The sequence below is a fragment of the Rattus norvegicus genome, chromosome 10 (genome assembly GCF_021556685.1).
Source record: "Rattus norvegicus strain SHRSP/BbbUtx chromosome 10, alternate assembly SHRSP_T2T, whole genome shotgun sequence".
Taxonomy (NCBI): Eukaryota; Metazoa; Chordata; class Mammalia; order Rodentia; family Muridae; genus Rattus; species Rattus norvegicus.
Window position 1 is genome coordinate 107,234,276 of NC_141543.1, and position 23,356 is coordinate 107,257,631.

The window sequence follows — 23,356 nt, forward strand, 5'->3', positions numbered from 1 at the left end:
GCCAGGTGTCTGACACCAATCCCACTGCAGCTCCATCTGTTGCCCGTCCAGATGCTCATGCTGAAACTGGAGAAAGTCCAAGGAGAAGGCAGAAACGAGGTCTCATGTGACACTAAATCTGTTTGTAAGTCTCAAAAAAAAAAAAAAAAGGGGCAAACCTCCAAAGTTACTATGTCACAACCACCTAATAACCCTTTGTGGATAGAGCCCTTATATCTGCCATATTCCAAACCCCAGAACTGTCTTTGTAAGGAGGTGTGACAATAAAGCCAACGTTTTCTAAGAAAATATCAAGTTATACAATGTTTAGTATAAGTTACACACTGAAGTAGGAACAGGTAGGGATGGCTATTTGAGTAAGATCTGCCTTTAAAGTTTTTGTCACACAGCCATAGTGGTCCCTTCAAATTCCTAGCAGACGAACCTGGTCTCCACAGCAGACTCTAAGCTTGCTACTGACCCATGAAAAGCATCTTGGAAGTGCGAATGCAATGACTGAGATCACAATGCCATATCAACTTATCGTTTGTCAGAGTTCAGATACCCACAGGGGCTGCACTCAGAGTAGAGCGCTCATGTGAGGCCCCAGATCAATCTCCAGGTAGGAGAGCATATACCAAGGCTAATCCATTTAAACAAATTTAGCTAGAACAAGGAGTGGAAAGTTAAAATTAAAACTCCGAGGTTTCTTTATATCACAAGGCCAAGAGCAAAAATAAAAAAACGGAAGAGAGTGTCAGCTTCTCAAGAGGCTGAAACAGTAAGGGGCTGGAGGCCAGTTCAAGGTCACTGTAGACAGCATGGACCAACTGTTTGAACAAAGCCCTGATCTTTAAAGCCATGCACCCCATGGCTACTTACACTGACTCCTGGAGTCAGAATTTAAGACCTTCTACAGCTGCTGGTCACCATGTAGAATGCACTAACACTCACTAACAAAGCACTCAGGCTCTAAGATTATCAGCAAAACCTTTTCACTCCAAAACTAGCTCCTAGTAGAGACAAAAAGTATCCTGTAGCCTAAAATCTGTCTAGTGGAATCAAAACACAAGTTTACCCACACATAAGTTTTGAGAAGCACATCAGACCTTCCTCTGTGACGATCACTGATGATGTCCTGAGTCTGACCAAGACAGATGTACAGCACCTGTCCTTTCTCGATTCCACCATCTTGTTTCATATAGACACACGGCAATACTGTAACTCAGAGTTGAAATAGCTGTCAACTAACCTCAGCACTCTGGCAAGGCCTGAGAAACATGGAAAAAAGTTTCCCCTCCAACCCATCTCACTTAAAGCAGTGAAGTAAACAGAGATTACTACATGAGAACAGACTCCTCTTCCCTCAACCCAGTCTCCAATAAAGCTGTTCTTTCCCAAAGCCATGGGCTACAAGTCAGCAGGGCAGGAAAAGCAGCTAAGAAGCTAACCATGGTACTAACAACAACAACAACGATGAAGTGGTAACGACTTCCAGTGGCTATAATGTCTGTAACCCCAGTACCAAGGAGGCAAAGTCTAGACTGCTGTGAGCTCAGAGCCAGCCTATGCTTCAGAATGAGACCCACTTTCAAAAGCAACCGGCTGTCCCAAATCTTCCTCTGAGAATTCAAGAGTTCTTATTTTATCTTGGGGAGCCTGGGGGAGGCAGGGTAAGACAAGATCTCTCTACAGAGCCCTGGCTCTGTCCTAGAATTCACTGTGTAGACCTGGTTAGCCTTGAACTCACAGAAATCCACTTCCCTTCTCAGTGCTGGAACTAGAGAGGTCAGCCAGCACACCCGAAGAGCTCTCACTTCCTGTCTGATGCCATTCAAACCAACCCCAACTCTGCCAGCAGCACTGCAGGACAGAAAGATGGAGTCAACTCCACACCTACTCATGCGGGACGGCTGAGCAGGACGGACTGCACACTTCTTCCTTCCCTCCAAGAGGTTAAACTACTGCGTCAAAAGGCATCCAGCAAGGCTTCCAGATACAGGACCTTGCTCATCCTGGGAGAAAGAACCAATGTAACGCAAGAGGCAGGCCTGCACTGGGGGCAATGGAGAGGCAGCTGAGGGAAAGAAATCCTGTAGGCCACCGGGAGTGTGGCCGAGTCCCAGCTGTGATGAGATGCAGTCAGTCACAGTCAGCTGTGTGGGAAGCCTAAGCTCAAACATACAGGACACCTAAGCACTTTGAAAAGTTGTACAGTTGAAGACCAGAACTGCCTGAGGAACCGGGAACTAGGTGCTAACTGTAAGCTCGTGCTGTGCATCCCTGGCCACACCACTTCTGAATTACTGACGAAGGTGTTAAGTGGTGAAAAACTAGAGTTAGTCTAGTTGAGAACATGAAACTGCAAATTTTGGGTACATATTGAAACCCACTCTAAACAAGTCTACAGTAGGGGGAGTCTACACAGTAAAGCTGTGCCTTGCTTTTGTGAGGCAGTTCTGGAATGAAAACATAGTAATTATGGTTTTGATAAATTCGAAGAAATGCTGCCTCTGCACACTCAGCCCAAGACCACACTACCCAGGCTGTGCACAGCCACCCGAGAAGAGAGCACTCAGGCCACTCCAGGAGGGCTGCACAGGAAGCAACCGAAGAGGGCCACAGGGAGACTCTCTGGTCTTGACTGTGTCTGGTGGTAAAGACTCAGGGCTGGGTGGTGGTTAAATTTCATACCAGCCTCTAAAAAGGCTACAGGCAAGAGGGGGCAGTGCTGAGAGGAGGACGTGGGAAATCCCATGCAACAAACCTGTAAGAAGGAAAGCACACATCCCCATTTTCCACCCAGTCCCCAGCAACACCTCCAAGTCTAGAACCCACCCACAGGGCTCTGCAGTTACCACAGCCGCCCAGCCATCAGGACAATTCAGCCAGCATGACTAAAGAACTAATTTTTATTTTGTGTGTATAAATATTTTGCCTGAATGTATGTCTGTGCACCACATGCATGCCTGGTGCTGGAAAGCCAGAGGAGGAGATGTGAGCCCCAAGAACTGGAGGTGAGGTTCTTACAGGCCTCTATGTGGGTGCTGAGAACAGAACTCAGGTCCTCTGCAAAATACAGCAAGCATGGCTGTGTGGTAGGCAGTGGTGGCACACGCCTTAAATCCTAGCCCTGGCAAGACAGAGACAAGCAGATCTCTGTGAAGTTGGGGCCAGCCTGGTCTATAGGGCAAGTTCCAGGATAGCCAAGGCTACACAGAGAAATCCTGTCTCAAAAAAAACACAAAACAAAAAACAAAAAACAAAAAAACAAAAAAAAAAACCCTCCAAAAAAAAACACCAGCAAATTTTTTTTTTGGAACCAAGCCTTCTCCCACCTCCCATTTACAGTTTGACACACTCATTGTTGCCCAAGCCAGCCATCAACAAACTCAATGCAGGCCAGGGAGCCCTGACCTCTTCTCAATAATCCTGCCTCAGTTTCCCAGTTACGGGCCTGTGTCTCTGCAGGCTCAGCTAGCAATTAAAGCACAGTGTTTTGAAGCCTAAACACTGTCACAGCTTAGCCTAGAGAGACATAACTCAAGAATGTGACACTTTGAAATGGAAAAAGTCCGAGCAGCGGTGGCTGCACCCCTTTAATGCCAACACTTAAGAGGCAGAGGCAGGTGGATCTCTGAGTTTGAGGCCAGCCTGGTCTACAGAGTGAGTTCCGGACAGCCAGAGTTACACAATAGATTCCTTGTCGAAAAAGAAAAAGAAAATATAAACAAAAAACCAAGCAAGCAACAAGCTAAAGGAAAGCTGGGTTGTCCGGCAGTGAAGTGTGCACTATGCCAGCACAAGGACCTGAGTTTAGAACCCCATACCATACTATACCATGTAAGAGCTAGGTGTGGCTGTACCTCCTGCTAGGGCAAGGGGGCAAAGACAGGCATATTTCAGGGGCTCGCTGGCCATTCAGTTTAAGCAACATAGTAAGCTTCAGGGCCTGTGAGAGACTCTGTATCAATGAAGAAGGGGGAAAGCAATATTGGGGAAGATACACCTGATGTTGGTTTCTAACCCCTCCACCACACACACCAAACTCCCCACACCCTCCCCTCACCCACACCGTAACAACGACGACGACAACAACACACCTACCACACAACATACCAGTACACACACACACACACACACACACACACACACACACACACACACACACACAGAGAGAGAGAGGAAGCTTGAGAAGGGTATGCATCTACACTGGCTTATTCCTTATATCAAACGGGCTACATTAACCTAAGAGGTTACTGACAGGGAAGCTTGGTGTGAGGTAAACAAAACTGCAATCGACTTTATATAAAAACTAAATGTCCTAAGATAAAATTTCTCCTTAAAAACCTATGTTGAGGGCTAGGCATAATGAGGAAGAAACAGACAGATCTCTGTGGATTTGAGGCCAGACAGGGCTACATAGTGAGATTCTGCCTCAACAAATAAACACATTTAAGTCCACCTATGCTCAGGGCCTGGCAAGATGGCTCCACAGGTACAGAGCTCTTCCTAAGTTAACAAACTGAGCCTGAGCCTGGAGCAGAACAGAAGGAATGAGCTGTGGTAACAACCATCCTCCAATCCCCCACACATGCTGTGACACGGGCTCTCCTGTGTACACACACACACACACACACACACACACACACACAAATTAGATCTAATTAAAATTTAAAACTCTATGTTCAGCCAGGTGTGGTGGGATTCACTTTTAATCCCAGAACTCAGGAGGCAGAGGATCTCCGTTTTGAGTTCTCGGACAGGGTCTACACAGAGAGACCCTATCTCAAAGCAAAGAAACTGTGAGAAGTGACCAGTGGTAAAACATGGACTTACCATGCGGCAAGACTCTGGCTATTATCCTTCCCAACAGGACTCTGATGGCATGACATGCTACATGTCTACTGAGGGGGCCTGGGCGAGACTGCTAAGGAACTCAGTCCTTCTAGATCGGCCACAGCCTTGGAAGAGTCGGTGCTTGTGTGAGACAAACAGCATTAACTTAGCAAGTATATTTCGTTTTCATGGGTGAAATCTGGAGCTTTTTAATTTAGTGAACTCTGAGCAATCTCCCCCTTGCAATGCTGAGGCAGAAACCAGGGTCTCCCATGTATGAGGCGGGCATGCTCCACCCGACCACACCCACAGGCCCACCTCCACTGCCAGTGATGTCGATTTTGAAAATAACAACTTGCCAGGAGTAGGAGAGGCTCAGATACCCAGGAAGCTGAAACAGAAGGATGTTGTGATTTCAGGAGCGCAACTCCTTATTTAAAGAGAGAGAAGGGGAGGGGGAGGGAGAGAGAGGAGAAGGAAGAGGGGCTATCACCTAGCAGCAGGTAGCAGGCTCTGGTCTATGCACACGTCTAAAACAGGAGGGCAGTCTGGTGAGGAAGGAAGCACAGGCTTACTTACCCCTTCGCATTTCTGAAGTTACTGAACCATCGGTGGTGAAGCTTGTAGGTTGATGTCATTGTGCAGGTGTCTATTTAATACTTTTTTTAGCAGAAAAAAAGAGATTAAAAAAAAAAACAAAAAACAAAACAAAACACGGGGTTGGGGATTTAGCTCAGTGGTAGAGCGCTTGCCTAGCAAATGCAAGGCCCTGGGTTCGGTCCCCAGCTCCGAAAAAAAGAAAAAGAAAAAAAACAAAAAACAAAACAACCCCCCCCCAACACACACAAAAACTATCAAGAGTGAGAGAGGTTCCAAGGAAGTTCACGCTATTTTTGTTTTGTTTGTTTGCTTATTGGTTTTTGTTTGTTTATTTGTTTGTTTGAAATACAGTCTCACTACACAGCCCTTGCTGACCTGGAACTCACTATGTAGACCAGATTGGCCTCCAACTCAAACTGCCTCCCGAGTGCTAAGACTAGGCATATGCCACCACGCCTGGTCCAGGATATTTTGAACACAAAAAGAACTCTAGTTTTTAAAAGCAGCTCCAGGGCTGGGAATGTAGCCCTTTGGTAAATCAAGCATATAGCATTTGCCAGCATGTGCAGGGCTCCACTCTAATCCCCAGTGACACACTACTGGATGGATGGATGGATGGATGGATGGATGGATGGATGGGATAACAGTCCCACCAAAGCAACTATCCAGTATTTTCTTCTCTTAAAAGAACGTATGCATTTATAGAAGTATGTGGGACTGGGAGAGTGGAATGTGCATGTGCCATAAGGTTCATGCAGAGGTCACAGGGCCTTTTGGAATTAGCTCTCTACAAGTGGGATCTAGAGATCAAACCTAGGTTATCTGGCTTGCACAGCAAGTGTTTTTACCCAGAGTCCAGTCCTAGTCTATATTTTCTCTATAGAAAGTTGTTTATAAAGCATTTCCTCAAAGAGAGAGTATACACAAGGAATTTAAAGGCACTGAACTGAAGTACTTCTCAAACTACTAAACCAGCATCACAGTCCACGGCTCCTGGGTGAGCCAATGCTGTGGATGGCTCATACCTACTTTCATGACCACCAGATACACTTCTGCAAGACAGTTCCAAGTTGAAGTGTTCTAGGACAGTTCCAGTAACACTTCAGAGCTTTGCTGAATTTAGAAGCAAGTGCTTAGTAAGTCACAGACAGCGAGGTAGTCAAATGCAGTCGTGAGCACTTCTAAATCAACTCAAAAATCTGCCCAGTATCTCACAAAGTTTGTTCCATTGAAAATATCCAACTATCTTCACTAAGTTCTTACAACAGGGCATTGCGTATTATTTAGACCTTGAAACCTGGTCTTTGTATCAATCTTAGCACTAGACACAGGACACTTTAAGAAGTGCTCGTGATTTCTTTAAAGCCTTTTTAGAAAAACATTATTCACTGTGTATGCATGCCACAGCCCATGTGTTATGTTAGCACGGAGGTCAGAGGATTCCTTGTAGGAATCAGTTTTCTCCTGCCACATGAGTTCCAGGTATCAAACTCAGGTTGACAGGTTAAGCAACCGTGCCTTTACGTATCTCACCAGCTCTATAATCTATTGGTATTTGTAAATATAAGATCAAGTTAGGTAATTTTAAGAATTCACCAAAATGCTAGAGTAGAACCAGCATGTGCAGTATATAAGAAGGGAAAAGTAATTAACCAGCTAAGTCTGAAGCTAAGTCATCTACAGAAGACCTCACTCAACACCAGAGTAAACTTTACTCCTCTCAGCCACAAAGCAGGTCAGATTATGTAAATCACAAAATAAGCTCCAATAATCTACACAGATTAAAGCCATACAAAATGTGTTTGACAGTCACAGCGGAATTAAAAGAGAAGCACCTAGAAATGAACACGCTCCTCAATAAACAAAGAAATGAAGCCAAAGAAATGAGAGAATAATCTGAGATGAGAATAAAAACCGAGGCCAGTGAGATGGCTCAGGCAGAGAAGGTGCTTGCCACCAAGCCCAAAGAACTGGGTCAGAATCCCAGAACACAAGGTAGAAAAAGAGAATAAACTCTGTCTACACCCTTGGTCTAGCATGTACGCACTGCTTTTGTAGAGGGCCTGTGTTTGGGTCACAGCTCCAGTTCCAGCTCCAGGTATCTGACACTTTCTTCTGGACTCCAAAGGTACTTGTACATGTACACACACACACATGTACACACATGCACGCCCGCACGCCCGCGCACACACACACGCCTCCCTGTGTAGCTCTGCCTATCCTAGAACTCGCTCTGTAGACTAGGTGGCCCTGAATTTAGGAGATCCACCTGTCTCTGGCCCGTGTGCTGGGATTAAAGGTGTGGACCAGGGGTTGGGGATTTAGCTCAGTGGTAGAGCGCTTGCCTAGGAAACGCAAGGCCCTGGGTTCGGTCCCCAGCCCCCAAAAAAGAACCAAAAAAAAAAAAAAAGGTGTGGACCACCTCTGACACCATCACCACCACCTAGCAAAAATAAGTACTTTTTAAAAGAAAAAATGAAAACAAGTAAGTGTGACAATGCAGTCGGCCATACTGTTACACTCCTGTGGTCCTAACACTGGAGAGGAAAGGCAGGAGATCAGTTAGTTGTTCAGGGCTATCCTCAGCTATACGACTGTCTTAGGGTTCCATTGCTGAGAAGAGACACCATGACCAAGGCAACTCTTATAAGGACAACATTTAATTGGGGCTGGCTTGCAGATGGAGCTTGAGTTCAAGGGTAGCCTGGTCTACATAGTGAGTTTCAGACCAGCCTCGGATACAGGGAGACCCTGTTTCAAAAACTTACAAATACACCAACAATTTCAGTACTGTTGAAGCAAAAATATGACGAAGAGTTGAGACTATATCTCAAAGCAGAAAACAAATCCCAAAGGTTCAGAAAGCCAGGTAGGGTGGCAAATGTGGGGGTGCCCCAGTTACCAGGGAGATAAGGCAGGAGGTTAGAAGCCAGTTGAAATGGAACATCAAGATTCCATCTCAATTAAAACACACACAAGCTTAGACCAGAAAATAACTTGGCTGGGTCACCTGAGGACATCACATGAGGAGCAACTCCTTCCCGCTGGGGCTTTATTGCCAGGCAGGAAGGTGGGAAAGAAATGCAAGCCTGCTTTCCTGCAGGCTGCAACACAGGACCTTAGACTGAGGCCTGTAAGCTCAGCCCACATGCTAGGCTGGGCCACTGAGGCACGCACAGATCGGCGCTGACAGGGTGTAACTTCCCTTTCCCAACTCCAGGAACAAGTGAGCGCACCGGTGGGTCTCCTGCAGTTAACCACACACTGGCGATCAATTAAGTAATTAATTTCAAACTAAGATTCATCGGGTCTATCAGTTTCTACTTTGGTCTTAGGTGAGGCTTCAGTCACCGACTCACCGGGCAGCAGATGATGTTACAGCAGCTTTTCCAACTGACAAATCTCAGGTGTCATCTTCTCTAACAACCTGACTGTCCCCAAACCTATCACCTCCTGGAGAGGTAAGGATATCATATGTATGTAGAGTTCGGTTTAACTTTTTCTTGGGACTGTACTTTTGGAAAGCACAGTAAGCGTGAGGGCACGTGGTGAACAGCAGAGGAGGCTGGACACGCTAAGTGCTCTTTCCTGAAAAGCCTAGAAACATGAACACTGCCGAGGCGGGTGGGACCCATAAACTCTTCACTTGAGATTTACTTTATTTCAAAAGTTAGCTGGCCACAGCTAGGAGGGAGTGCGCATCACTTTCCTTACATCCTCCAATTAAATTATTCTAATAAAGTCTAAAAATAAAATCACGTGACTTAAAATGTACTGTAAGAAGCTGTTGTGCATCATTCCAAATCACCAATTACATTTCAAAGCCAAACATTCTGCAAAAATGGACATACAGAGGCTTGACTAGAACTAAAAACTGACCCCCAAAACAGAACAAAGAAACCTATGAATTATTAGGAGAACCAGTTAGGTTCTAACAGGCACACACGCCTATGCCTTAGAGACCTGAGGCAGGAGTATGTCCATAACTTTCAGTCTAGAAAGGATTACAAGAGAGGGCTACACAGGGACAGTCTTTCTAAACAAAACAAAACCAAAACAAAACAAAACAAAACAAAAAACCCAAGCAAAATAAGTTATTAGTGAACTACTGTCTGGAGAACTGTCAATTTATGCCTTGTGAGGTTACAAAAGTCATGTCCACAAATACACCTACTGTTGCTATAATTAGAGAGAATGAGGTTTCTTAAAATCCTCTAGCACGGACTAGCATATTTGCAGTATAAACTTAACAAACCTAGCTTGTTTTTCTGTTTCTAGACAGGAGCTAGGAACCTGTCTAGGAGAGATTCATTTGGTTTGGAGAAGGGACCCAGACAAACTGCAGTACAGAGCGAATGAGCAGAGGTGGTGCCCACCTTCAGTCCCAACACTGGGAAGGCAGAGACAGATCTCTGAGTCAGGGCCAGCCTGGTCTACATGGTTGAGGTCAAGCCAACCAGGATTATAATTGCAAGACCTTGTCTCAAAAACAAACTACAGTGTACCTAGAAAAATCACACCAAATTCCTCTAGTCTCATAATGACTTATTAACTTAATGACAGAGCTATGAAAGTGAATTCACCTTAAACAGCAGCAGAAAATAAAATGTACCTCAGGGAAACAAGCATTTTAGATCTTGACAAATCTGCCTGTCACAGCCCCACAACATACTGGCAAACTCCGAAATAATGCCTTACTATTATCCAGAGACTAAGAATGAGTGGACAGAGGTGCTGTGATCTACTCTGGCTGAGAACTGAGGGGTCATTCTCTGGAACTGTCTTAAAGCAGGTAATCATCAGTCCAGACATCAGACAACAGGACAACATAGTATCAAATGTCCCCCCATGAGATTAAGAACTAAATTATTAATAGAAACAATCAAGAAACTGAGCAACAGGGAACTAGGAAAGTCAATTATAGAACATTATCTTGATGTATTATGTAACCACTAAAAATAATTAGTGAAATATGGAAAATACCAACTCAGAGTTTCAGCCAGGCACATGCCCATAAGGTAGGCAGAACTCTGTGAGTTCAAGGCCAGCCTGGACTTGGACTACAAAGGAAGTTCCAGCACAGCCAAGGCTACATAGAGAAACCATGCCTAAAAACTAAAAACAAACAAACAAATAAACAAATCTGTGGTGTTTCCCCCAGGTGTTGTTGCAGACAGACTACAGACTCTGCAGGTGAGGCACAGACTCTGCCACAGAGCTACAGCTTCAGTTACCTGTTAAGATGTCTTTTACATACATATAAATGCACATACATGCACACACGTGCATACACATGCTTGCCAAAGCAAGGTACACAGGTAAATGTCAGAGGACAACTTTCAGGAGTCCGTTCTCTCCTTCTACCATGTTGGTTCCAGGAATAGACTTCAGTTCACCAGGTTTGGCAACAAGCATCTTTACCATGGAGCCGTCAACAGCCTAAACTGTGCAGTGATATAACTTAGAATATTTCTAAAACAGTAATTGTTAGGGTCTAAATCTCAGCCCATGCCCGAACAGAACACACCAAGCCAACATGGTTCCACGTGGAGGGATTTAATGAGAGAAGAGAGGAGAGGAGAGGAAAGGCGGTAGGCCACGGGCACGCGGTGGAAAGGGGAAAGGGGGCAAGAACAGAGAAGAACAAAGAGTAAGAGAGGGTAAGAGGGAGAAAAGGGGGCAAGCAGCCCCTTATATAGTCAGGCACAATTGGCTGTTGCTAGGCAACTGTAGGACGGAGCATACCTGGCTGTTCCCAGGTAGCTATGGGAGTGGAGCTTAGACAGAATACCAACAGTAATAATGAAAGGGCTTTATATAGCATTTGGAGTTTCCTACCCACACCCCCAAAATAATGAATGATAAAATAAGTTTAGGGGTTGGGGATTTAGCTCAGTGGTAGAGCGCTTGCCTAGCAAGCGCAAGGCCCTGGGTTTGGTCTCCAGCTCCGAAAAAAAGAAAAGAAAAGGAAAAAAAAAGTTTAAATGTGCTGGGTGTGGTGGCACAAATTCTCTAATCCCAGCACTTGGGAGGCAGAAAGAACTTGATCATGAATTTCTGAGAGTTCAAGGCCAGCCTGGTCTACACAGAGAGTTCCAGAACACCCAAGGCTACATAGTGAGAACCTCACTCAAACAAACCAAAACTAAAATCAAATAAAATCTGTATTTCAGCTGAGCTCTGGGTCAGGGTTTTGCAATCCTGAATTTCAGGTAACAGCAGAAAAGCATTTACCAGTTTAGTGGGTAGAGGCATAGGATTTAGGAGTTCCCCACTGCCTATGGTCCTGAATCATATTAGTAAAATTAACAGCAGCCAGCCAATTATTGTCCATGTATGTTAGTCATTGCTTTGCATACACTAATGTGTTCGCTCTTTAAAACTTTATGGTGGCCCTAGTAAGGCAGGTATTGTTATTCACATTTTATAGATGAGATAACCAAAATGCAAAATTGCAAGGCAAACTGTCCAAGATCACAAGTCCAATTGGCTAGTTAGTAGAAGAACTAAGATTCAGAAGCTAGCCTGTAATCTAACTCGTTATAATACAGAGAAACTGTTTTTCATTCCACATGCAGGAGGTGGTGAAATCAGAGAGTATCTGCCAACTAGAGCAAGACTTTCCTCATTCATCTGTTTTGTTTTTGATTTTTTTTTTTAAAGGTCTCAAAGTTTTGATGCTAAGCAGAGACTATGATGTACTTTAGCCTAAAAGGTTTAAAACCAGGGCTGGGGAGTATGGACTGCTCTTCATGATGACCACAGTTTGACTTCCAGTACCCATGTTGGGTGGTTCACAGCTCTAGAGAAAGCAGCACCCTATTTTGGCCTTAGTTTCTGAGCTACTTCTGCACCTATGTGACAGGGCAGTCCTTCAGAGCCAGAAACACTGGAGAAGTTCTCAAGGTCAAGACGACCATCGAGAGCTTCATGAATGGTCTGCCCAACAGTGAGTCCAACCTACTGTCCCAGAGGCAGGCTGTGAGCGAGAAGTGCGTGTCACCAGTCACTTCTTTCCCCAGAAGAGGGAAGTGGGTCTCTCTTCCAGCTCCTCAGGACATGCAGGAACCGAAAGTTCTCTCTCAGCAGGGATGTGGGAACTGACACTCAGCTGACAAAGTGAACGTAAGGGTTAGGAATCCACTTGCCTTGAAAGAACTCAAATGACAAACTGGTATCTTAAAAACTAAGCTGGGCACAGTGGCTCATATCTGAAATCCTAACTGGCTGAGGCAGGAGGATTACCCATGAGTTTGAGGACAGACTGAGTACCATAGTGACTTCTGTAGGAACCTAGACTACAAAATGAGGCAGTGTCCCAAAAAAAGAAAAAAAGAAATAGCACAGTTCACATCTAGATACTTCACATCTGTGATCCAATACTCAGAAGGCTAACACAGAGGAAAGCCTCAAGTTCAAGACTACCTGCACGGCACTGAGTTCCAGGCCAAGATAGATCCCAGAATGAGACCTTTTCTCATACCTACGCACAAAAGCAAAATTAAGATGCAAAAAGTTAACTCTCCTGATCAACTAATAGGCCAAGGAAATGAGCAAACAGCTCTCAAAAGATGACAGGAACAAACCCCAAATGGTCAATAAAAATATGAACAAGTATTACTCTACCTGATCAGCCACCAGAGAAATGAAAATTAAAACTACAGAACAGGGACTGGAGAGATGGCTCAGTGGTTAAGAGCACTGACTGCTCTTCCAGAGGTCCTGAGTTCAATTCCCAGCAACTACATGGTGGCTCGCAACCATCTGCAACACAATCTGATTCCCTCTCCTGGTGTGTCTGAAGAGAGTGACTCACTTATATAAAATAAATAAGGGTACTCACTTATATAAAATAAATAAAATCTTTTAAAAACAAAACAAAGAAAAAACTACAGAACAGCTGTCAGAATGACAATCCTCTTCTGGCCTCCTCAAGCACTGTACATACATGTGGTACAAAGACACCCGTGCAGGTAAAACACTCATATACCAAAAATAAAAATAAAATTAAAAATCTAAAAAAGAAGTAACAATATTTTTTTTCTTTTTTTTCGGGGCTGGGGACCGAACCCAGGGCCTTGCGCTCGCTAGGCAAGCGCTCTACCACTGAGCTAAATCCCCAACCCCAATAATATTTTTTTAAAGAGGAAAATCCTTTATACACTTTGATGGGAATGCAGACGACTCCAGCCACTGTGGAGATCAGTATGGTAAAGGCTCCAGCCATCAAACTTGACGACTGACCCAAGCACAATCCCCAGGATTCACATGATGGAAGGAGCAAACCAGCAGCAACAAACCGTCTTGCGACTTACACATGCATGCTGTGACATGTTCGCAATGCACCCCACACATGACTAAATTAAAAAATAAAATAAAATAAAAAAGCCTGAGGAAGGAGAGACCTGACTTCACAAAGTTGTTCTCTATCCTCCACATGCACAGAGACACATGCATTTACACACCGTACAAACACATGAAGACAATGGAAAATTAAAAACTAAAAGTAAACAGACCATGTGACCAAGCTTCGTCACTCCTCTCATACTCCCTTAAGACTCAACCTCAGGGCTGGAGAGATGGCTCAGTGGTTAAGAGCACTGACTGCTCTTCCTGAGGTCCTGAGTTCAAATCCCAGCAACCACATGGTGGCTCCCAACCATCTGTAGTGGGATCCGGTGCCCTCTTCTGATGTGTCTGAAGACAGCAACAGTGTATTCATACATAAAATAAATAAGTCTTTAAAAAAAAAAAAAAAAAGACTCAACCTCAAATATCAGAGGTCTCTGATTAGTGTTTACCACAGCACTAGCCACAACAGCTAAGCCATGGAGCCAACGTAGATGTCCAATAATAGAATCAAGAAATGTAGCTTGTATGTATATGTGTGTATACATACATACACACCCACGCACACACACGCACGCACAGGATAGGTTTTTTTTTTTTTCTTTTTTCAGCCAAAGAAGTTACATGGTTTGCAGGAAAATGGGTACAGAGTCAAGTCCCAAATGTTTTCTCTCATTTATGGGTCCTAGCTTTAAGAGCTACAAATACATACACAGACACATACACTAATGGCATGCAAGTAGCAGAGAACACACTAAGGGGGAAAATGGCCTCAAAGCACACTCTGAGCAGAAGAGCAGCTTTCCTCTACATCGTAGGACAATAAAAAGAAGGACAAGAAAGGTCTTCTGTTTGCTTGTTTTGTCTTTTGCTTGCTTGAGACTTAACTCACTCTTGTAGACCAGGCTAGTTTAGAACTCAAGAGATCCCCCCTGCCTCTGCCTCCCAATTGTTGGGATTAAAGACACTCGCCACTTCGTGGCTTAAAATTTGTTTAAGAACAGAAAACATTATTTAAAGCACAACACTCTAGTTTAGCCAACACTGCCCGCAGGTTAACACGTGTGGTGGCATGTACATGTACCTGTGAGGCTGTGTCATCAGCCAACACTGGAATTTAAAACGGCCCTACTTTCTATTTCCTTATAACTTTTATTCAAATACCACACAAGAGATGCAGACACCATCAGACACCAGGCAGAAAGCCCGTGATTTTCCCTTCAGCATCTCTCATAGCATCCTCCTCCACTCCTAACAGCCAAACACTCCTACACAGGTACGTAGCTCACACAAGGAAGACTAGAGCATTCCAGGCTTGAGTCTCTACACCTTCCCTTATGAAAGCGACGTTGGGGCTGATGACATAGCCTCACAGGTACATGTACATGCCACTACATGTGTTAACCTGAGCTCGAGCACCAGGACCCACACAGTGCAAAGAGAAAATGACTGACCGTACCCGCATGCTGTGGCACACATACATATCCACCCCTAACACAGACACACACACACACACACACACACACACAAATAATTAAATAAAAATAAATAAATAAATAAATAAATGAATGAATGTATGTTAAAAAAATCTAAGTGAAGAAGTTTGTAAAGGGCCTTTTCTCTTCTCAATCCCTGTAACTTGACAGTCCTGGGCTGCTTAGTACCTTAGCAGCTTTTCTTTCTGGGCTGCTGAGGAGAAAAAGTATAGTTTGTTTCTTCCCCAACAGCAAAAGCAACCCAGAGCCTGGTTGGTTCAAGGCATGCTCAGTAAATGTCACACTGAACCCTATAGGCAGCAGATACAGTAGATGTTCAAACAGCAGAGTGAACCCCTGGAGCTCAGGAAGACAGTAAAGGTAGTAAGTTGAATGTAGGTTCCCTTCTAGAACCAACGAAGGCAAGTAAGCCACTCTAACAGAATTCACAAAGGTCTGTGGGCTTAAACTGCCCTTTGGATCCCGAAGCACCAGTGCCTGAGGTACACACTCACACCTCCCAACGTGGCAGTTTTATGTGGGCCAAGGCTAAAAACTATACTAGAGAGAGATCTTCACGCGCCTAGCAAGTACTTTACGACTGAGCTACAACCCCATGGCCTCACTCGGGGTCCATTCCAAGCCCCTGTACAGCCATGGGAAACTGTGCATTCAATCATGCAAGGGCTTGAAGCTTGCAAGAACAGTCCTTTCATTTTTAAGCCCCAGTACCCCTGTTCTGGAAGCAAAACACAAACTTATATAAAAGGACAAGAAAGGTGGATGAATTTGAAACCAGCTTGGGCAACAGAGATACAATCTCAAAACAGAACAAGTAAAGAAACAAAAAACAACAACAGGGAAAAAAAGGGAGGACAAGTGTCTCCTTATTTCAATCAAAGTTTAAGGGACCCAAGCCACTCCAGCCACCTTTAAATGTGTCTGGGCTCACAAGCGCTATCAAATGACATGGAGCAGTGATGATACTGGCTCACTCCCCACAGAAAGGAGAAAACTGCTTGTTTTACCAACAACTCTTACCAGAGCATCTCACTCCTCTTCACCAAGCTGTTTCAGAACGATGAGACAAAGGACAAGCACTGTGTCAGCACACACATTCACATTCATTCTCGCTCTCTCATGTTTTGGAGCAAAGCCACAAGATTACTGACAAACAGCTAATGGCCCCTGTTCAAAAGCACTCTGGCATTAGGACTTCAGACCCCAGCTATCTACCACTGGAAAATTCAAGTATATGCATTTCTCGCCCCAAAAAGAATGTGAAAGTAAAGGGAACATTCTGATTCACCTTCTTCATCATAAACACTCCCAGGAGGACATGAACAACCTGTCAATTGTTTATGGTCTAGGTCTAGGACAAACTTACGAGACAGTCATCAGGGTGCTGTTGCTTAGGGTCCCTGGTTTTGTTTTCATTTGTTGATCCAGTGTTAACAGACAACAGGATACACTAACAAGAATATGAACTTCCAACTCTGCAAGTTCAAGTTACTAGAGTAGGTTAAATGAGGCCTTTATGCATTTAAAACAAACAAGCGACAGCCATTGCAGTACATTGAGCTCCATAGAGACAGCGCCGGGGCAAGCGAGAGCCGGACGGGCACTGGGCGACTCTGTGCCTCGCGGAGGAAAATCAACTAAACATGGGCAAAGGAGATCCTAAGAAGCCGAGAGGCAAAATGTCCTCATATGCATTCTTTGTGCAAACCTGCCGGGAGGAGCACAAGAAGAAGCACCCGGATGCTTCTGTCAACTTCTCAGAGTTCTCCAAGAAGTGCTCAGAGAGGTGGAAGACCATGTCTGCTAAAGAAAAGGGGAAATTTGAAGATATGGCAAAGGCTGACAAGGCTCGTTATGAAAGAGAAATGAAAACCTACATCCCCCCCAAAGGGGAGACCAAAGAGAAGTTCAAGGACCCCAATGCCCCCAAGAGGCCTCCTTCGGCCTTCTTCTTGTTCTGTTCTGAGTACCGCCCAAAAATCAAAGGCAAGCATCCTGGCTTATCCATTGGTGATGTTGCGAAGAAACGAGGAGAGATGTGGAACAACACTGCCGCGGATGACAAGCAGCCAGCCCTATGGGAAGATGGCCGCCAAGCTGAAGGAGAAGTATGAGAAGGATATTGCTGCCTACAGAGCTAAAGGAAAACCTGATGCAGCGAAAAAGGAGGTGGTCAAGGCTGAGGAGAGCAAGAAAAAGAAGGAAGAGGAAGACGACGAGGAGGATGAAGAGGATGAGGACGAGGAGGAAGAAGAGGAAGATGAAGAAGAAGAAGAAGAAGATGATGATGATGAATAAGTTGGTTCTAGCGCAGTTTTTTTTCTTGTCTATAAAGCATTTAACCCCCCTGTACACAACTCACTCCTTTTAAAGAAAAAAATTGAAATGTAAGGCTGTGTAAGATTTGTTTTTAAACTGTACAGTGTCTTTTTTTGTATAGTTCACACACTACCGAATGTGTCTTTAGCTAGCCCTGTCCTGGTGGTATTTTCAATAGCCACTAACCTTGCCTGGTACATTCTGGGGGTTGTAAATTGGCATGGAAATTAAAGCAGGTTCTTGTTGGTGCACAGCACAAATTAGTTATATATGGGGACAGTAGTTTGGTTTTTGGTTTCTTTTTTTTGTTTTTGTTTTTTTTCCTTTTGTTTTTTTTTTTTTCCATCTTCAGTTGTCTCTGATGCAGCTTATACGAAGGTAATTGTTGTTCTGTTAACTGAATACCACTCTGTAATTGCAAAAAAATGGCTGTTTTGTTGACATTCTGAATGCTTCTAAGTAAATACAATTTTTTTTATTAGAAAAAAAAAAACAAACAAGCAAACAGAAATAGTATCAGGAATGGTGGGCCTCACCTATAATCTTGGACTATATAGTGAGTTCTAAGCAGTCCTAGGCTACAGAGAGACCCTGTCTCAAAAAAATAAAATTAAATTAAAAAAAAAAAAAACAAAAAAATACAAATCAAATAAACAAGAACTGGTTCTAAGGAGTTTTTGTCCAGGCTGCAAATGCTGCAGGCCTGAGTAAACAGCCTCATTATGAGATGGCAAACGTAGGTTATCTACTGTACACAGTAACCACAGAGCAAATGACCTCTGTACTAATGGCACAATCACTTAGAGGCCAGCGCTCCCTCTCCAAGTTCTACGGCTCTAAGAAGCCAGCAACAGAGGACACTGGTGCTCTAAAGCCACAACTGCTTCTCTTCTGTCTGACTCTCAAACTCCGAAACTCAAAGAGCTTTGTTCACAACAAAGGTTTCTACTCAGGGAGCCCTCCAGCACTACCTTATGTGAAGTTCAACTGATATTTTTTTTTTTTTTTTGGTTCTTTTTTTCGGAGCTGGGGACCGAACCCAGGGCCTTGCGCTTCCTAGGCAAGCGCTCTACCACTGAGCTAAATCCCCAGCCCCTCAACTGATATTTCTAATGTATGGGGAATGACTGTATCAGCCACAACGCAGGGGAAATTTCAAAGCCAAGCTCCCTGGTTTGTAACAGTTTTAGAGCCCCATTCCCTGGTATGGGAAATCTGTGACAATTTCCTGAGACTGAAACATCCCATCCGGCAGGGAAGCTCTTTAGACAGGAAGGTAAGCAACTCAAAGTAGCTGCAGGAAGTCCCTGAAACTGACCAGTTTCATTAGGTCCCTCCCTGACAGAGTAAGTAATAAAAGCTCAACATCTCCTTCACAGAGACTCAAGCTGAGCTGTCAAGAAAAGACTCAAGGAAGAAGAGCTGTAAAAACACTGAGACCAGACCAGCTGCCGTGAAGAGGTTTAGACCAGAGTCAATTTGAAGACACTCTCCAACCTGTTGAGCTGCCTGCAGGCTGTGCAGTGAGCTCCAGGTTTCCCAGCTGTTGTGAGCTGTCACCATTGCTGGGGTGGGACCTGATGACACAGCTGTCTTTGAGTCATTTCTGCTCCTATATGTAACCCCTCACCCACATTCCTGTAACTCACTCCAATAAAACCCACTGGTTCACCAAGTTGAACTTTACAGTTTCCATACTTTAGTCTGCTGTGAGCTCCCTATCTGGGCTGAGTGGCTGTGTGTTGCAGCTCCTGGGGAAAGCTTTGTCACACAACACTCCCTCACTTTGAGCACTGAGGCAAACGTTAACTATGGATAGGTTCACATAAGTCTTTATGCTTCCTCCTAAAGTATACAGTCATGTTTTCTCTTTCTTCCTCCATAAATAGAAGAGTGCCCGTCAGAGGCAGTAAAACAGCGGGCAAATCCCAACCATTCAGACTGAGGCTCGGAGGGAAGAACGGCAAACCGGAGACACAGGCAGCAGTCGTGCACTTTTCCTTCACTTAAATTTACATATTTAGACAGCATTCACTCCTATAAAGAAAAATGGCATCCAGAAGGGTGGACAGCTCCAGCCAGTTGGGTAAAATTACCATGTGCAGGTGGGGAGCCGACGCTCCTGTCAGAGTAGCGCTCAAGAAGCTGCAACTGTGAAGTGAGTCACTTCTAAACTGGATCAGGTTTTATGCAGTTAGATTTTAATGTGCAGTAATTGCTCAAGATCCTCTAAAGAAAGCCAAAATCTGACTAGTGTAAGGGCAAGTTAAACACTGTTATGTGGAATCCCATTAGTTTTTTCAGAAATAAGACACTGACCTCTTCAGTGAGTTTGGGCATATACTCCTGACCTCAATAAGCATCTTCTGATCCACTAGGATCCTACCACACAATGCAGATTCTTCTGGCTATGCAGTTTTAAGACTAGAGGAATGCTCTTACATACATAATTCACATTTAGGATTTTTCTAAATACCACGTTTTTATTTTTAATGCAACTTCACAAGGTAAGTCTGCCACTCCATGCCTTTCCTTTGACTTCCTGAACAAACAGAAAAACAGACATTCACACAAAGGCATTAAGGAAGACACATCACAGTAACTCTCTCTGTCACATTCATGATCCACTCAGTATCTACTGCACGCTGTCCAATCAGACCTGGTGACAAATGTTCAAAGTGTGCACTGACAGAAGAGCAAGAACAGCTTCTTTGTGTGTTACCACGGTGAGGGAAGGCAGCCGAGCACGAGCAGCGGCCACATGAGCTCTTACCTTAAGGATGTCCCCCCTCTTGAAGCTCAGCTCATCGTCAGCAGTAGCTTTGAAGTCATATTTGGCGATGGCTTCCATTCTGAGCGCCGCTCAGTGCTCAGCAGCCTGAAGCGGGGGGAAGGGAATCTTCCCTGCTGAAGCGCTCTGGGCTCAGCCTTTCCTCTTCTGGGGCTATTCTTGCACACTGGGACACACAATGCCACCCTGGATCAGAAGAGCGATGATTAAGAGAAGTGGCCAGATCGAAGGCAGCCCCGCCCTGCCAATTGGCCTACACTCCCAGCCCCCACGCCCCCTGGCTCCGCAGGGCTCAGCCCCCTCCTCCCTTCCAGGCAACAGCTCTCCTTCCTCTTTTCAACCTCAGCCCCAGGCGACTGACAGGCCCAGCAGCCAATAGCAGCAGCTGCCTAAACTATGCCAGAATACACTTCCTCTTCCTTCCCGCAGGGTGTAAACTCAGGAACCGGCGAGAGCCTCCTCCTTCAGTCAGTCTCAGCCTTTCCTCCAGCAGCCCTTCACACATCTCCCGTACCCAAGGCAGTCCCTGGAATCCACTTAAAGGCAGGCCCCCTGGAGGTGGTTACACAGGCCACTCCCTCCCGTCCCTCGACACTGGCTAGTGTCCTGAGAACCAGGATGCTCCTACTCCCTGTCAGAAACCTCGCAGGACTTGGGTCTCTTTCAATAAAGAGCTCAACACTTTATTGAAACTAAACCTTGATCTGTCCTTATGGAGAGATGAGAGAGCAAGCCTGGAACCTTTTTAATTCTACTGACTGCGATACAATGAGCACCAGCTTCATTCACAACCAACGTCATCTGCTCAGAGAAAGACAGCTCAGCGCTCTTGGCTGGGGAGGGTGGTGGTGGAAATCCACTCTTGCACAAGATACCCAAGACTCCAGGGTCTGCCTAGTCCTTCAAATGGATGACCTGGGTTTAATATCCAGGGATAGCCTGCCTCTGCATTATTTTTACACGGCACAAGCACATGGCTGAAGTTCTCATTTATATTTAAAAAGAATCTTTTTCAGTGAATCTGAGTTGTCAATTATTTTGGAGGGGGTGGGTCTCACAATGGCCTGGAACTCCTAAGTACACCAAACTGGCTACAATTTGAGGTGATCCTCCTGGCTCACCTGTGGAGTGCTAAGACAAGTACATACTATCAAGTCTCCCACCTCAAGTGTCTTCTCTGGGGACAGGTAAATATAGGCTGGTGCCACATGGTCACACCCCAGCCTCATCCGGTTTCCCTTCACGCACCTGCTTTCCTTAGACAGGAGAGTCCTACACCAGGTAAGCAGTAGATGGAGGACTCTCACTTCTCCACAGTGTATCTGGTGACACTGAACTAGGACTGAACTAGGACAGTGAGATCATGAATAGGTGAATACCCAAGGGAAAATGAAGCCCCATCCTTGTTTGCAGACACAGCTCTCATACAAAGTAAACAACAGTAGACAACTAGGGTCCTGGCAGAATGGGAGCAGATTATTTATAGTGGCACCTTTCTTAGATAAACACCACCACACTAGCAGCTCATTTGAGGGGCCTGAGTGACTATTCTTCCTTTTTCTAAAGTTAACATTTGGAGCATTTATCAAGCATAACTGCAAACAGGTTAAGCAGCAAACCTTGGAATATTCAGGCCGCATAACATGAGTGTTGTCAAAGAAAGAGATCACCTGGTAGGAAAGTCAGAAGACTATCCTTCCAACAAACCACACTATGCCTTGTTCTTCACCGCCACCCCTTAGCTGTCTATATAGTGCCACCTCTCAAAAGAAGAAACGAAGAAAAAGTCCTAGCAAGTACAAAGTATTAAATACGAAGGTGCACTCTAGTGCCCTTAAATTCCCAATATACTTTCTGTGGTTATCTTTGATAGACATTAAATCATACCTTCAACTTTCTAAAAAATTCAAATCTATCTGGGTCCCTTGAGTACATCGTGCATCTGGGCACCATGTGCATGTCTGGTGCCCTAGGAACCCAGAAGAGGCTGTTAGAGCCCCTAGAGCTAAAATGAAAGGTGTCTGTAAGAGGTCTTACGTAAATGCTGGGACCCGCACATGGGTCTCCTGGAAGAAGTAATGAGAGCTCTTAACCTCCTCCCATCTCTCCAGCTCTGAGGCCTCAGCACCTTGATTTCTATTTCTTTTTTTTTAAACTTCCAGTCGTCTGTGTGTGCGTGCAGAGTGACGTGTGTGTGTGTGTGTGTGTGTGTGTGTGTGTGTGTGTGTGTGTATGATATGCATAATGATTTAATGCTCATAGATCTTAGAAGGTAGCTAGTAATATATTTTTCTAACTAGAAAACCGGGTCTTGTTTAAAAGGCTTACTCGGTATTAGCGGTGTAACAGAATACTTGAATGAATGTCATTTCTCCTGCCTTCCCACACTATGAAGACTCAACATTAGGCTACACTGGCCTAATTCCACGGGGAGAGGGAGCATGGGAGAATGAGAATATGAGAATTTAGAGAAAACAAAAATCCAGTCTTATAAACTCCTTTTCAGCTGCTTTTCAGATGTAATTCCCCTATCACATCGACAATTAAAGCCATTTCCTTAGACTTTACACATGTGATGGGCTCCCTGGGAACTGTCAGTGTGCCCTGTCACTTCATCTTCTCGGGGAGCACAGCACTGTCAGCTGTATAGGAGCTGGAGCAGCAGCTCAGTGGGAAAGTATGCGCCTGCACACTGGAGCCCTGGCTGTCACTAGAGGGCGTGTGTGTGTGTGTGTGTGTGTGTGTGTGTGTGTGTGTGTGTGCGCGCGCGCGCGTCACTGTACACACTTCCTTTCAGACTCTTCCCTTACTAATGTATATAGCTTAGGATCTCTGCTTTCATCTTTTTTTTTTTTTTTTGGTTCTTTTTTTTGGAGCTGGGGACCGAACCCAGGGCCTTGCGCTTCATAGGCAAGCGCTCTCTGCTTTCATCTTTAATAAAAGACCGGAATTCCTTTCTTATGGATAACCTAATCACTTCAGG

At 44.8% G+C, this 23,356-nt stretch overlaps 1 protein-coding gene, 1 long non-coding RNA gene and 1 pseudogene across 3 annotated transcripts in view; 2 read left to right on the top strand and 1 right to left on the bottom strand.

Moving 5' to 3' along the window:
* The window catches only part of Grb2 (growth factor receptor bound protein 2), a 68,721-nt gene that overhangs the window by 38,424 nt on the left and 6,941 nt on the right, over nucleotides 1-23,356 (bottom strand). The window contains 1 exon segment of the mRNA NM_030846.2: nucleotides 20,356-20,559. Within this exon segment, the coding sequence (NP_110473.2) occupies nucleotides 20,356-20,433 (78 nt within the window). The 5' untranslated portion in view covers nucleotides 20,434-20,559.
* On the top strand, nucleotides 11,294-14,218 carry LOC148003183 (uncharacterized). Its single transcript, XR_015632269.1, has 2 exons — nucleotides 11,294-13,106; nucleotides 14,007-14,218. It is a non-coding gene; the product is annotated as an uncharacterized LOC148003183 (long non-coding RNA).
* On the top strand, nucleotides 16,801-17,561 carry LOC148003184 (high mobility group protein B1 pseudogene; annotated as a pseudogene). The gene has a single exon (XR_015632259.1). The product of XR_015632259.1 is annotated as a high mobility group protein B1 pseudogene, transcript variant X2 (transcript).